Here is a 15,551-nt window from a genome sequence, read left to right as displayed (position 1 = left end):
GTAGAATGAGGTTTACATACGTCGACAAAACTGTTGAGTTTTGTCGACGTTATGTCGACATAACTCAAAGGCAGTGTGGATGCAGGAATAGTTTTGTCTGTCGACAAAACCCTGTAGTCTAGACACACCCTAGAAGTCAAAGAATGCAAGAAGTATCATTGTGATTATAGCCTACTTTTTGAATGACTGGGTTTTCTAATTTCTACGTTTAGATCCTTAAAAAGAATTTCAAAACCCTATTACAAAGGGAGACAGCTGAACTGAAATTCATTTGCAAATTCAATACTGTCAATTTAGGATACAATAAGGATCTTAACTGGTTAACACATTACAAAGGCAATTTCCACTCTCTTGAGATCCACACTTCCACATCAACCTGTGAATGAGCCACTTCCATCCTGACTTTATTAGCCTAATTTACACGAATACCCTCTCTTTTGTTGTCGTCCATATATATATATATATATATATGCTCCCATGTCTCTGTAAACTCCACTTCAATTCATCTGATGAAGTGGGTTTTATGCCCTAATAAATCCTAATAAGCCCAAATCTTATGCCCTAATAAATCTGGTAGCACTTTAAAGACTAACAAAATATGTAGATAGTATCATGAGTTTTCGGGAGCATAGCCCACTTCTTCAGATGGGCTATGGCCACGAAAGCTCATAATACCATCTACATATTTTGTTAGTCTTTAAAGTGCTAACAGACTATTTGTTGTTTTTAAAGTTTTTCCTATACAGACTAACTCAGCTACCCCGCTGAACCTAATAAATCTGTCAGTATTTAAGGTGTCACAAGACTCCTCATTGTTTTGACCAGAGGATGTTTGGCTTCTGATGTCAGCCCAGTTCTGCAGCCTGACAGGAATCAGGTGTTGTCCCCAGTGTACAAAGAATACAAGCAGTCCCCGTGTCGTATCCACAGCTATGAACGGGGTTTGCAGACCAGGGAGACGGGAAGCAAAGCCTCTGAGGACGCCGGCAACGGGACAGCCGCGGCGCGTCTGGGCTGTCCGCTGCCCGCGTGCTCCGCGGCTTTGCTCCCCGTCTCCCTGGTCTGCTGGAGACCAGCAGACCAGGGAGACGGGGAGCAAAGCCACGGAGGACCCGGGCGGCGGGACCGCGGTGCGTCTCGGTCCCCCGCCCGCGTCTCCCTGGTCTGCTGGGGGGAGGGGGGGGGGCGCAGCTAGTACGCCCCCCCCCCCCAGCAGTCCAGGCTTTTCTCCGGACGCCTGTGGTAGAACAGCTGGGGCGCTGCCGGTTGGTCCCACGGCGCCGCTCTGGGCGCTACTGGACCAACCTGGCAGCACCCCAGCTGCTCTGCCCCAGGCGTCCTGATTCAGCCGCTGCTGGTCAGTTTCAGCAGCGGCTGAATCAGGATACCTGGGGCAGAGCAGCTGGGGTGCTGGTGGATTGGTCCAGTAGCGCCGAGGAGCGGCGCTACTGGAGCAACCCAGCAGCACCCCAGCTGCTCTGCCCCAGGCGTCCCCAAGTCAGCCGCTGCTGAAACTGACCAGCGCTGACTACAGGAAGCCTGAGGCAGAGTTGCTCTGCCCCGGGCTTCCTGGAATCAGCCGCTGATCAGTTTCAGCAGCAGCTGACTTGGGAGCGCCTGGGGTTCTTAAGTTGAATCTGTATGTAAGTCGGAACTGGCGTCCAGATTCAGCCTGTTGAAACTGATCAGAGACTGATTCCAGGAAGTCTGGGGCACAGCAACTCTGCCTCCAGCTTCCTGTAGTCAGTTGCTGGTCAGTTTCAGCAGCGGCTGAATCTGGACGCCAGTTCCGACTTACATACAGATTCAACTTAAGAACAAACCTACAGTCCCTATCTTGTACGTAACCCGTGGACTGCCTGTACTTCTTTGCGGCCAAATTATTTATTCTAACATCATGCCTTTTGTTAACTGGAATTGGAGCAAATAAAAAAAGAAAACAAATGCTTCATTTTCCAGCATTGCGTGTAAGAGAACCAGAAATGAAGATTTTAATGTTAGACACTGATGGCCTTAAACCAGCTGCCTCAGGAATCTCCCAACAACTTTGCTGAAAATATATTCCTCATCTTAGCTAAGACTCATCACATATCTGCCCTCCTTTATTCAAATGAAGCTCCTTCCAATCTGATACCTCAGGCATTGTCAGTTTCAACCAGAACAATTTACAAACTTGGAAGCAAATCCTGTAAACCCTTATACGTTTTGATCATTCCCATTGAAGACAATGGGACTATTTGCATGACTGTGGTAAGAGTTTCAAGAGTCTATTTTATTCATCTAAAGGATTCTGAATTTCCCATTGAAATGCAGTGTTTAGGTATAATACCATAATTCAGTTTTAGAATACAATTCTACTTAAAATGTGTATTTTAATAAGTAATACATAGGCCTGAAATGGCTCCTTATCTAACGCCTATATTCCATATAAGCAGACTGCAATACTACCTATTTGGGGGAGAGTGAACCGATGAGCATGTTGATGTTTGTATATACAAACATCCATCTTATCACTGTCCTAGAAAATAGAGTTTAACTTAATTTTCTGTGCAATTTGAAAAAAGTTTAACAGCCTCAAGTGTTTTCTCTGTTAATCTGCAAGTATTTGGAAAAACTATATGCCTTCTGGCCTGGCCTACACTACAAGATAAGGTTGAATGTATTGATGTAGTGTGTCCCCAATAGCATGACTGCCATCAACTTTGACAGTGATGCATTGTGGATAGCTACCCTACAGCTCTTGCTGCCCCTTTGCATTCTGGGTTATGCTCCCAGTGACCGATGGGACCAAAACAGTGCAATGGGTGGTTCTGGTTACATGTCATCAGAACCCCATAATGCACTCAACTTATCGGTGTCCACTGCGGTTAAACTCTTCTGCCCTGCAGGTGTGCGCAGCTACCAGTACACACCAGTTCCTGGGGAACTGGCTGCTGCCCCATGCTATCAGAGCCTGGGTAATGTTTACCAGTTCCTGTTAATTGGTAAGTTAAGCTGGTAGGGTATGCAGCAGCTCCTCACCCGTTCTGGGCAGGGGGTTGATCTAGCCCTGTGGGGCCCACTGCAGGCATGTTACATGCTGGCTTCCTGGAAGCAAGGCTGGCAGAGCCCACAGTGAAGCCTCTCTGGAGGCGGGCCCAGCAGCCCTTGCCAGCTCCGGTTCCCAGGAGGAGGCTTTGCTGCGGGCTCTGCAGTATCACAGAACATGAAGGGACAAGTCAAGCTGAACAGCCCATCAAGGAACTCAGCTCACAATGAACCCTGGAAAACGCTTCTATACTTAATAGACTTTTCCTGTCAATGTTCTAACTAGAGTATGGTTGGGTGCAATGGACATGTAACTTGCCCAAACACCATCTTTCAAAGTGAAAACTGATTTTTCTTTAATTGGCACTTGGGAGAAGGTAAAAGGCCCTGGCTTGGAAACATCTCCATTTTTGCCTTTTTCCTACTCCAGCCTCCAGACATATGCTAATGCAGGGGTGGGTAATAATTTTTAAAGAGGGGGCCACTTCACAAATTTCTGAAGTGGCCCTGGCCACTCTGAAATGGGAAAGAGCCTTGGGTGGAAGGGAGAGGGCAGGAGACTTCTCATGCTTCCCTGCCCACAGACCCTTATTGGCTTGGAGGCAGGGACTGCATGAAATCTTTGCCCCATGCCTAGTGAAGAGCACATGGTGGCTAGAGAGAACTGCCAGCTGTCTGGTGGTTCCCCCTGGTGGGGGGAGGAGATGGCGTGTTTGCCCACCATGAAGCCAATCAGGGCCTGGGGGCAGGGCGAGCGTGCAAAGTCTCTTGCCCCCATCCAGGTTTTAAAACAGCTGACAGTTCCCTCCAGTGCCATGCATCCCTGGCAGAGGGAGGAGACTTCACAGGCTACCTCATCCCCAGTCTAGATTGGGCCTGGGGGAAGGGGAGCAGCAGGGCAGCCACAGGCTGGATCTGCCCACATCGGCTGTTTTGCCCACCCCTGTGTTAACAGGATTCTAACCAAGGGACTGAGGACCTTAAAACCATCTGAAGCCTTCATATTTCATGGATCTATTTCAGACAGTTTTATACCTTGGAAATAGTATAGAGACTGTTGTAGTCTCATTGATTGCTGATTTCTTTTTTGTAACGGACAAAGATCTGATGTATGGTGATTTTCTCACATAGCAGCAGCTTTTTATATGTGTGGTATAAGCAACATAGTCCTTCCTTGACTGGTTTTGTTCTTTTCCCACCAATTGTCAAAGCCTGTTACCGCAAAACTTAATAGCAAACCTCCTTTATATTACAACAGGAACAGGATTTGGTCCCAGGAAATAAGAGAATGTGATTTTGATCAACTGCTTATCTGTCCAGAGATAGTTCTCATGCATGTTCTGCCAAGCTCATTTTGATTGCCCCGCCTGTATGTTATGCTAAGGAAAATAACAGAACTTGAGGCTGTAGCGCTATGCCTCTTTTTCATCAAACCCAGATGGATGGTGCAGCCTCTTTGCTTTCCTAGTGCCTGACAGAGCAAGACTTTGCTAAATGCAAGTTTGTAGAAGCTTAGTTAGGATATCAAGGAGTTGATAGTTTGTGAAGAGAAAGTAGAAGTGCTTGTCCTTCCTATCCTCCTTTCACTTAAGAAGTTTTCATTTTGGCAGTGCTGCAGAATCCTCAATGACACCTAGGAGTACAGCAGGCACCAAGGACCCCAAGCATCATTTTACAACTGAATTTGGCTACATCTACACTGGCAGCTTCTTGTGCAAGAACTCTTTTGCGGAAGAGTTCTTCTGCAAAAACTCTTCCAGAAGAGAGCATCTACACTGGCACGTGCTTTTGCGCAAGAGCATCCATGCCAGTGTAGACGCTCCCTTGCGCAAGAAAGCTTTGATGGCCATTTTAACCATAGGGCTTTCTTGCACAAGAAATTCATGTCGCCTGTCTACACTGGCCTCTTGTGGCAGAGTTCTGGTGCAAGCAGCCCTGATTTCATACATCAGAATGTCAGTTGACTTGTGCAAGACCACGCGGCCAGTGTAGACAGGCAGCAAGTTTTTGCGCAAGAGCGGCCGCTTTTGCTCAAGATCGCGCCAGTGTAGACCCCAATCTGTTTAACCTGCAGGTGTACGATTTTGGACAGGTCTCCCAGGGGGTCACTGCAGTGGTCTGCATCTGCAAACAGGAGGAGCCTGGTGAAGACTTGACTTAGATTGCTTCTAGCAGACACTTTCCAGGGCAGAACCCACTTGATCAGGAGCGGACGCAGAGGGTTTAGCCCAGGAAAGCTGATGCCCAAGTGGAGCTGTCAGGTCTCCTTGGAAGTGTAGACAGGCGAGTGGGGCTTCGGGAGCGTGCGGGTCCCCAGGGTGGGGGCAGCCACACTGGGTCACCTACCAGCAAGGAAGGCGTCCTGCTTGCGTTACCTGCCGCTTCAAAAGGCACCGCAGGAGCCACTCGGCACAAGCCGGGGCGGGCACAACCCCCCCCCCCGCGCGCGGCCCTGCCTGTGGCAGACGGGGGGGGGGGGCTGGGCCCTTCCTCCCGGGCCCCGCTCCGGGATCCGCCCTGGCGGCTCGCGGCCGTTTAACCGCCGCCGGCTCGCGGCCGTTTAACCGCCACGCCGGCCTGACTGCAAACCTCCCGCGAGCGCTTTCGCGCCGGTCGGCAGCCTTGCTCCTGCCCTAGGCTCAGACCGGCCCGGCGCCTCCTCCACGGGCCGGAGCGGACGGGGCCTCCCGCCATTGCCAGCCCCCGACGGGCAGGGAGCGCGGCGGGGCCGGGCCCCTGATTTGAGGGGGTCCCTAAGCCCCGCCCCTTGTGTCCGCTCGCTGAGGCAGGGCCCCGGCGCTAGCCCCGCCTCCTCCTGCGCTGGGTGGAGTTGCCGCGCGCACAACTCCATGCTGGGCGGGGGCTGGAGCCGTTAGGAAGGGGCGTGGTCACGACGGGCCCCGCCCCTTTCCCCTCCCTGACCGGGCCGCCCCACACTGAAATGGCGACGGCTCGGGTTCCAGCGCCGGGCTCTTAAAGGCGCCGCTGCACCGTTCGTCTCGCGCCGGGGGGCGGGCGCTGTGGTAGCGCTCGGCGGGGAGCCGGCTTCTCCACAAGAGGGCTCCTGGCGTGCCCAGGCCCAGCCGCCGGGGAAATAGCAAGTTGGCGTTACCATGTCAACCCAGGTAATCAAAGCGGGGCCGTTTGGGGAACTCCCCGGGGCGGGACCGGGATCTCCCGTCCCTGAGACGAGACCGGCCCCTTGAGCCAGCGTTGACAGGGACCCGACCCCCCCCCCCCATCCGTCCCCCAGCGTCTCAGCTCCTCGGGTGAGGGGGGGAGGCTTGATCTCCCCCCAGCGCCTCAGGTAAGGGGGGGCCTGACCCCCCCAACCGCCTTCACTCCAGCGCCTGAGGTAAGGGGGGGCCCCCACCAGCCTTCCCCCCAACGCCTTAGATAAGGGGAGTCTTCGAACACCCCAACCGCCTCAGGTAAGGGGGGGCCCTGACCACCCCCCCCCAGCGCCTGAGGTAAGGGGGGGCCTGACCCCCCCAACCACCTTCACTCCAGCACCTTTGGTAAGAGGGGGGCCCCCAACAGCCTTCCCCCCAATGCCTCAGATAAGGGGAGTCTTCAAACACCCCAACCGCCCCCCCCAGCACCTGAGGTAAGGGGAGGCCCTGGCCCCCCCAGCTACCTGTCCCCCCCTGCACCTTAGGTGAGGGGATTCTAGCCCCCCAGCATGACCCACCTTCCTGACCCCCATTTCCTGGCCGGGTCTCACAGTAGCAGGCAGGGTGCTGCTGCTGTGTAAGGTGCCATGGTTGCAGAATTGACTGGTGGGCTGCTGTCACATCACACTGAAATTCATTGCAGGGGAGTTGTGGGTCCTGGTGAAGTTGTGTTGTGTAGCCCCCCTTGTTGCCTGAGTGCAGGGTTGTGCTGATTATGAAGTCGCAGTGATGCTCTGTGACGTTACTGTGGCTACATATTGATGTGTAGGGTAAAGATACATCACTTTGTCAGGTTGATTCATAAAGTAAAACAAAGACACCACTCAATTCTTCTCGCCTCTGTTTCTGAAGAATAAGTTTCTGAATAAGTCTTGAGGTAGACTAGAAGAGTGATGTTTATAAAATCATCTCAGTTATCATCCTCTTCTGAGTGAAGAAGTCTAAAGCTTTGTGCCATGTGAGTGATTACATTGTGTCTAGCAGGAAAAACCCACAATATAGACCATTAGCCTTCCAAAGGCAGATGCTCTCATCTTGGCTTTATAGAGATTGAACCAAAGTATGCTTTTGCCTCCTGGCTTGATTTTTGTAAAAGTCATTCCACGGTGGGGATGTGAGTTTACAGGCTTCCATGAACAGAAAAAAATACATGTTAATATGTAGAATGAACTTAGAGTGCTGGGGGGAAGCCAAATCAAAAGCAGGAGGCCAGAGCAGCCTCTGTTGCTAGGAGCTCTGGCATCCCGCCTGCCTCCCTGCCAGGCTGTTTTCTCTAATGCAGAGGCAGCAGCATGCCTGGGGGGGGAGCGGGGGGGGGGGGGGAAGGTTTAAGCATGCTAGCTCTTCCCCCCCTCATTGCTGCTTCCACCCCCGTCCTCCGCAACCTCCCACCCTCCCCTTGCATGAGGCTGACAACTTGCAGCTCCTCCAGCTCAGCAGTGGTGGGCATGTGGGCCTCGTCACCCCGGGGGGCTGCAACAACCCTTAGGCCTGCACCTGTTTAATCAGATAACCGATTAAGTGTTCAGTTTAACCAGTGAACTGATAAAACATGATTTTACATCACTAATATACTGTATTTCAATTTACATTTAAACTGTTTCAGTTAGATTTATTCACATGTACAGACTATGACAATCTTGAATATATACTCTTTAGTCTTCTAGATTTTTTCCAGATGACCAAGTGCATTCTTTGAAATGAAGAAAGGATCAATACAAAGAACATCACCCAGAAAAAGACCACTTTTACCCTCTCGTACGCCTAGTCCAATGTCGACTGTCACTTCAAGTACCAGGTCACCATCTCCTCTTAGCAGGCAGGATACACCAGCTACTTACAAAACAAAGGAACAGAGATATCAACAGCTTGATGTCACAGTAGACAGTGATGTAGGAGCTTCTTTTGAATATCAGATTGACAAAGGTATTGTGTAAATAATAAAAATCAATCTTAATTTTAATATTGACAGCATAAAATGAACTACATGTCCATCTATTATGGACGAGGTGTACGAGGGTAATTTTCACATATTTTAGAACCCATATTTAACCTACCATCTAATACATTTTGTCTTAAATTGCTTGGGCATCATCCAGAGTACAAATATGAACATTACATATTGCAAGTGTTTTTAAACCCCTGATAATTGTTTTACACAGTGCTAACACCCTCAGGCAATAGAGGGGGTATAAAATAACTAACCACCCCTAGTACTAGACCAGGGGTGGGGAACCTTTTTTGGGTCAGGGGCCTCTGACCCACAGAAAAATCAATCGGGTGCCACACACAAGTGAGAAGTTAACACACCCAAAAAAAACACCCCAAAAAACCAAAAATCCTCACTGATGTGCCCCCCCCCCCGACTAAGAAGAAGAAAGACACTCCCCCCAACACACCCAGAGCCTAAGGAGGCCCAGGCTAGTAGATTGTGTGCTCTAGCCCCATGGAGGAGGCTGAAGCACCAGCACAGGCTTCCCAGTTCTGATCAGGGGAACCCTGAGCCTCAGGGGCCGGATCCAGGCAAGCCTGGGCGTTAGGTTCCCCTCCCCTGTCCTAGACCTTTGAGTTATCATTAGTGAAAGGTGATGTATAAATAAGACAGTAAACAAGATGTCTTTGTTTCATGTTCAATTGAAAAATCAAACAGCTGGAGAAAGTCAGTATTTACTAAATAATAAAGATGAAATTAAAGGTTACTTTGATATGTTAAGAATAGAGATTTACTAATTCAGTGGAAAAATTCTCAGGTATTATATGTAATACTAACATTTCAGTGGGAAGACTAGGTAAAAAAGATTAATAAGAAAATGTTGTTACACCATTCCCTTGGCAGGGAAATCCCACCGAAACACACAGAGGTTCCCAGGGTGGGAGAGGCTGCTCCTGCACCAGGCCACTTCCCATGTACTTGCAGGGTCCTCCGCAGTCACAGGAGCAACTTCTTCTCTGCAGGCAACCCCAGCGACATCCCAAATGGCCCTGGTGCCTCTGCTGGCTTCTCCTGGGGTTGCTGGTGGATGCTGGTTAGGCACTCCCTTCCTAAGTCCTTCCCCTCCAGCCACTAGCCCAGACTCAGCCCCTTCCCAGGCTTTTATAGTTGAACTGCAGCCTGGGCATGCTCAGTAGGGCTGCAGGGGCAGGGCCTCTGCCGCCAGGTATCTCTGGCTGAGCCCTCTGAGTTCAGCGTGGGGCTGCTTCGCCCCATCACAATTAGACTTAAGTGGAGGGTATCCTCTTAATAAGAAATAAATCCTTGCTTTCAAGCCTCTAGAGGTATTAAAAGCCATGATAATAAGTTGAGAGTACATCTGTGTCCTTTTTAATTATCTCTAAAACAACTTGGGTTAAAAGATTTAAAAATCAAAATAACTTTGCATTAATTGAAACAAATCAAAATTCATAAAATGAATTCTTTAAATTTGAACCTGCAGTAGTGGAGAGTGATGTGCACATCAGATTTTAGTCTACTAGATTTCTGTACAGGGGTAGCAAAATGAAGCTCTCGCTCCTTTCATCCTCCTGCACTAGGCGGTAAAGGTGGACTGGCCCACACACATAGCATCTTGTTAAAAGATGTGCCGTATACCCCTCCTCAACACTCCCAAAGGCATTGTATTTTCCTGAAACACACTGACAGCAGCTCTAGCAAACATTGTGTACCTCACCTTCTCAGGCTCTGTACAGATTTCCCTTGTTTTGTTATACTAAGTAAGCAAAAGCTTTACACTTCTTTTCTTTTAGTGCTAACTGAATCACACTTTCTCTGTTGTCATTTGCAGATGAAGACTGTATTAGTCCAGGAGTTAGATACATTACAGAATCTCTTATTAAAAACCTGTCCAAACAGGAAAATTTGACACATGTCAACTCATTGAATCTTTCTCTTGCTAAGGATGGGGGCAAGAAATTTAAGGTGGGTTATTGCATGCAATTTCTTATTAACTATAATTCAAAATAGCATTAAACTTTAATCGTTTAAAACATTGGAAATAATGTTTAGGAAACACTTTCAGTAGATGAGAAGGGCCATGTTTCTCTGAGCCTAATTCTGCTGCTTATGAAAGTGACTTTTATGAAGACATGATCCTTAAAAACATAAACCTGCTGTTCTGATGCAAATATATATACCATATTGTATTAACAAACTACTACCTACAATTTGTTCATTTTTTAGTATATAGAAAACTTGGAAAAGTGCTCTAAACTAGAGGTACTAAATCTCAGTAAAAATCAAATAGAGAAGATTGAGAAGTTGGATAAACAGTTAAAGCTACGAGAACTCAATTTGTCCAGCAACAAAATCAGGTAAGCAGATACTTTGATTTGTTATGAGTGGAGATTGCTACTTCTTTTTTAAAAATTAAGGTGCTCAAATTCTGCTTTGAGGACTATGGTAAAGATTGAACCTCTAAAATTCGGGACTGTCTGGTCCAGCAACATCTGTGGTCCCACTGCTGAACCAGAGAGCCCTGGCTGACCAGGTTCAGAAATGCAGCCCAGGCTGGACTGGTGGTGGGAAGCGCAGCCTCAGTGGGTCCAGCATACTGGGGAGCACAGCATCACTGACCAGGACTGACAGCAAGGAGCACAGCCCCAGCTGGGGCTGGAGGCAGCAAGACCAGCAGCCAGGAGTGCAGCCCCAGCCAAGGCTGGCAAGATGGGGAGCGCAGCCCTAACCAGAGTTGACGCAATGGGAAACACAGCCTTGGTCAGGGCTGGCGTGGTAGAGGGAGGGGTGCAGCTGAGGCTGGTGGTGGGGAGCGCAGCCCCAGATGGGACTGGAGGCAGCAGAGCCGGCAGCCTCCAGGGAGTGCAGCCCCAGGGAGTGCAGCCCCAGCCAGGGCTGGAGTCAGCAGGGCCAGCAGCTGGGTGCACAGCCCAGACCAGCGCTGTGGAGGGCGTCATCCCAGCCAGGGCTGGAGGCAGCAGGGCCAGCTCCTGTCCAGAGCTGGCACAGTGGAGGGCTGAAGGCAGTGGGGCAGACAGCATGGAGTGCAGCCCCAGCTGGGAGCAGAGCCTACAGCTAGGTGTACCCTTGACCTCCTCTTGTCTGGCAAACTCTGTAGTTCAGAACCACTCAGGTCCTGCCCTGAGGGTGCCAGACAAGGGAGGTTCTTCCTGTATAAAAATTCAATTAGATATGTTCAAAATATATGCAGTTTGTTATATGAGAATGGAAAAGATTCACCTTCAGTAAAGAGAACTGAAAGATTAAACTAAAAGAGCCTGCTCAAGCATTCAATGCATTCATTAAACTCCTGTTTGTCACAAAAAGGCAGCTTTCACTGCTTTGAGAAGAAGTTACTCTATTGAACAAAATGTTGTAGGGACAGTGGATGGGATGAAACAGCAATCTTCTTCACGTTCTTAGTTTTACCCCCAGTAAAGTAGGCTTATTCATTCCTTTTAGGCTTTGCAAGTGCAGTAACCACAACAGCAGTAAAGAGATTAGTAAAGGAAGTGTGGAGAAAACTACACAGTGTTTCTACATACTGCAGTGATGCAACTTCCTCTTTCAAGAGAGTTAGAAAACAAAATGAAATAAGCCATTTCAGTAAAGTGATATAGTGAAAGGATCACTTTGTTTTACAATCAAATAAGAATTTTCCTATAAGATTGCATTCAATTTTTGCTTGATTACAATATCCATAGCTTAAATAACACCTTAGGTTATGACTTGTTTTGTATTGTTACCATGTATTTGAAACATATTGGAAAATTAAGATTCATTACAAGAATGATTTTTGGGGCTATTGAGACATCTATCTGTTGGTGGCAATTCCTAAACATGTAGTAATCAAAGGAATAGGCACAGTAGTAATAATCATTGTAGGGGGACAATGGCTATGATGTGATGGCAAATGTTTTTTCTTTCATGTCTATGACACTGTAAAAAAAAAAAAAAACCTCTTGTGCTATTTGAAGTTGTTGAGTCTTCATAAAAATGTGTTTTTTCACACCATAATGTCTTCAGGCTGTGCAGACAGCCAACTTGCTGTGTGTTTCCAAAATAAGTATGGAAGATATTTGTATTTACACTATTCAAAATCAGGTGAAAGGTACATCAGTATTATCTCACACATTTCTTTGATTTCACTGTTTTTTGACAAACTAGTATGCTCACTAAAGCCTGGTTTACACTACATGGGAAGATCAAAGTAAGACACGCAACTCCAGCTACGTAAATTGGAGTCAACGCATGTTACATCACATTTCTGCGACATCCACACAGTTGGAGGCCGATGGGAGCAAACATTCCCATATGTTTCCCTATTCTTCGTGAGGAGCAGGAGTACTGGCACCAACAAGGTGCCCTTTGAGTTCGATCTGTACTACACAAGGGCAGAGTTTTGGGAGGGTAGGGGGCCAACAGCCATGCGCTCCGGACGTGGCTTGCTTTTCATCCTATTCCCTGGACTATCAGAGTAAGGGGAAAGTACTTGCATTCCATGCATGCCTCTCACACCTGGCAGGTGTTTCTTTTATGTCTATGATAGCTGTAAGAGGCATGTACAGAATACAAGTACTTTCCCTTCACTCCCTTCCAGTCCGGGGTAAGGATGTTAAATATCAACTAATTGACTAATTGAATAGTCAGTGCATTTTGCCTCGATTGGGTGTTTCCACCTTTGGGCTGTTGCTACACTTCAAGTCAGCACCACGTGGAGTCAGGGTCAGCTGAGGACTCCCCCACTGATCCTAGGCTCCATGCGACGCTGCCACTTTGAAACGCCACATGCAACCTAATGCCAGGCTCCCTACAGCGTTTCAAAGCGGCAGCACCTCACGGAGTCTGGGGTCAGCGGGGGAGACTCCAGCTGATCCCGGGCTCCACATGGCGCTGTCACTTTGAAACGCCGCATGCAGCCTGGGGATACCCCATTGGCCCCAAGCTGCATGCGGCATTTGAAAGTGGCAGCACTGCTCCAAGCTTTCAAATGCCGCATGCAACCTGGGGTCCACTTTGAAGTGCTCTTTCCCCTTCCCTGCCACCCCTTGCTGCCTCTTTCTGATAGAGGCAGCAAGTGTGTGTGTGTGTGTGTGGGGGGGGGGGAAACGACTAGCTTGTCAATTATCCGATAAGCATTTGCTTCACATCCCTAGTCTGGGGAACAGGATGAAAAGCAAGCTGCATCCCGGAGTGCATGGATGCTGCCCTGCAATCCTCCTGAAATGCTGCCCTTGATATTACATCCACTAAATTGAACCCCGGAAGATCGACCGCAGCAGCATTGATCTTCCGTGTAGTGTAAACGTTATCCGATAAGCATTTGCTTCACATCCCTAGTCTGGGGAACAGGATGAAAAGCAAGCTGCGTCCCGAAGCGCATGGATGCTGCCCTGCAATCCTCCTGAAATGCTGCCCTTGATATTACATCCACTAAATTGAACCCCGGAAGATCGACCGCAGCAGCATTGATCTTCCGTGTAATGTAGACGTGCCCTAACAGACCTTTCAGTATGTCATATGATCTTTTAAACAGTAAATATTGCACATATTATGCAGAACCAAAATATGAAATTTACTAGAAATGAATGTATATTACAAACCACTCCACCTCTTGTGCAGCATGACAGGTTAATGTTAATGGATATTGGCAGTGTCCATAAAGCACCACAGTATATAGCAAGTATTGTTGGACCTCCTCTTCTTCTCTTCCTATTGTTGATAATAAAAGCCTTGTTTTACAGTGTGTTTTTAAAACATCACGTACATATTTGAATTTGCAAAATATGGAAATGCTTTCTGACAAGAAAGTAGAATTCCGCTGTGGAAAAAATGGCAGTTATGAATATTGAAAAGTACTTGCAAACAAAGGTCATATACGTATAAATGTTCTATGGTAGATCTCTTTCTAAAAGAGAAATGTTCTATTGATAATTAATTTTTATGCTGTGTATATTTAATATTTTGAGAGGCTGTGGAACAGTCACATCTTTATAAACAAAATTATAGTGTCTGGAATTATTTTTCTTTGCTTCATTCATGTTTCCTAGGGCTGATTCAAAAAAGAGATGACAGATGGGGGGGATGAATTTTATTAAAATGACTCTCAAGATATTTCATCATTTTAATTATAGAGTGAAAATAAGGGGTAAGATACTTGATGCATATTACAAAGAGACCTGCAATAAAATTGGGCTAAAATAGGCAACATCTATCTTATCTAAGCTCTTTTAAAATATCTCCAGGTTTGCAGTATAATTTTGTTTGACCACCTTCACTATACAGCCATTTTTGTTCATTTCTTCAGTGATTAGTTAAGACAGATTCACTGTACAGGATCCCTGAGGCCATAGCTACCCTGTATATATGACTTGCTTCATGATGTCTAAATTCTGTTTTTCTTCTTGTTTCCAGTAAAATTGAAGGTCTAGAGCATATGCAGAATCTACAAAAGTTGAACCTTGCAGGAAATGAGATTGAGCACATTCCTGTCTGGATAGGGAAGAAATTAAGGTCCCTGCGTATTCTTAATCTGAGGCAAAACAAAATATCATCAGTAAGTGACATTAGGAGAAATAACTGGTAGAAATATATCTTTTTAAAAGCCTGTCATATTTAACATCTCAATTAGTATGATCAGCAATACGAACATTACAGGTTCTCTGGGGAAAAGATATAATAATATAGCTTTGCGGTCTTCATAATGGGGTTACTCACTGTGTATCAGGAAAACTCTCTAACAAATCACACATATCATACAACTGTTATTATTCAGGACAATGTGAAGCTTTGCAAGCTTAGGAAAGACTTCATATAAGTTGAGAAATTTCTCTCAAATTGTGGATTCCATTTCAGTTCTTCATGATGTACTTCCAATTCTAATTAGCACAAGTTACACAGAGGTAGCCATGTTAGTCTGTATCTGCAAAAATAATGAGGAGTCTTGTGGCATCTTAGGCCATGTCTAAATTGCAGGCTTCTTTCTGAAGAATCTTTTCCAGAAGAGATCGGGAAAAACTTTTTCCAAAAGAGAGCGTCTACCCTACCAAAGTACATCAAAAAAGCAATCTGCTTTTTCGACAGATAACATCTACACTTACTGAACACTATCTCACATGTAAGCTGTTATTACTATGGACGGTGTGACCACCCAGGGCACCTGTGCTTTTTCCTCTTCTTTCGAAATAACTCCCTCTTCCCTGTCCACACATGCCTTATTCCGAAAGAGCTTTTTGGGAAAAAGGCTTACTTCTAACTCCCGTTTCACTGCCGCATGTAGACGCAGGCAGTTATTCCGGGCTAGTCAGTTTCCAAAATGGTGACTGCCCGGGAACATGCTAATGAAGCACAGTATATTTAAATCCCGCACTTCATTTGCAATTTCGGTCACCCTCATTAGC

General features: G+C 47.1%; 2 protein-coding genes across 5 annotated transcripts in view; one reads left to right on the top strand and one right to left on the bottom strand.

The window, feature by feature from the left end:
• The window catches only part of C5 (complement C5), a 66,226-nt gene extending 60,716 nt beyond the window's left edge, over positions 1-5,510 (bottom strand). Inside the window, exon 1 of the mRNA XM_025183489.2 lies at positions 5,374-5,510. The gene's annotated coding sequence lies outside the window, so the exon portion shown is untranslated. The remainder of the gene's footprint in view (positions 1-5,373) is intronic.
• A 424-nt stretch (positions 5,511-5,934) lies between these two features.
• The window catches only part of CNTRL (centriolin), a 62,789-nt gene continuing 53,172 nt past the window's right edge, over positions 5,935-15,551 (top strand). For 2 of the 4 annotated variants that reach the window (XM_075905471.1, XM_075905468.1), the window contains exons 1-5: positions 5,935-6,152; positions 7,860-8,126; positions 9,983-10,116; positions 10,378-10,508; positions 14,566-14,707. In XM_075905471.1, the coding sequence (XP_075761586.1) occupies positions 7,901-8,126; positions 9,983-10,116; positions 10,378-10,508; positions 14,566-14,707 (633 nt within the window). In that variant the 5' untranslated portion in view covers positions 5,935-6,152; positions 7,860-7,900. Of the gene's footprint in view, positions 6,153-6,255; positions 7,159-7,859; positions 8,127-9,982; positions 10,117-10,377; positions 10,509-14,565; positions 14,708-15,551 lie in introns of those variants that run through there. The other 2 variants (XM_075905469.1, XM_075905470.1) reach the window with 2 other exon arrangements.

This window comes from Pelodiscus sinensis, chromosome 22, assembly GCF_049634645.1.
Source record: "Pelodiscus sinensis isolate JC-2024 chromosome 22, ASM4963464v1, whole genome shotgun sequence".
Lineage (NCBI taxonomy): Eukaryota > Metazoa > Chordata > Testudines > Trionychidae > Pelodiscus > Pelodiscus sinensis.
The sequence above is the reverse complement of the archived record's forward strand: the minus strand, read 5'-3'. Positions and strand labels throughout refer to the sequence as shown.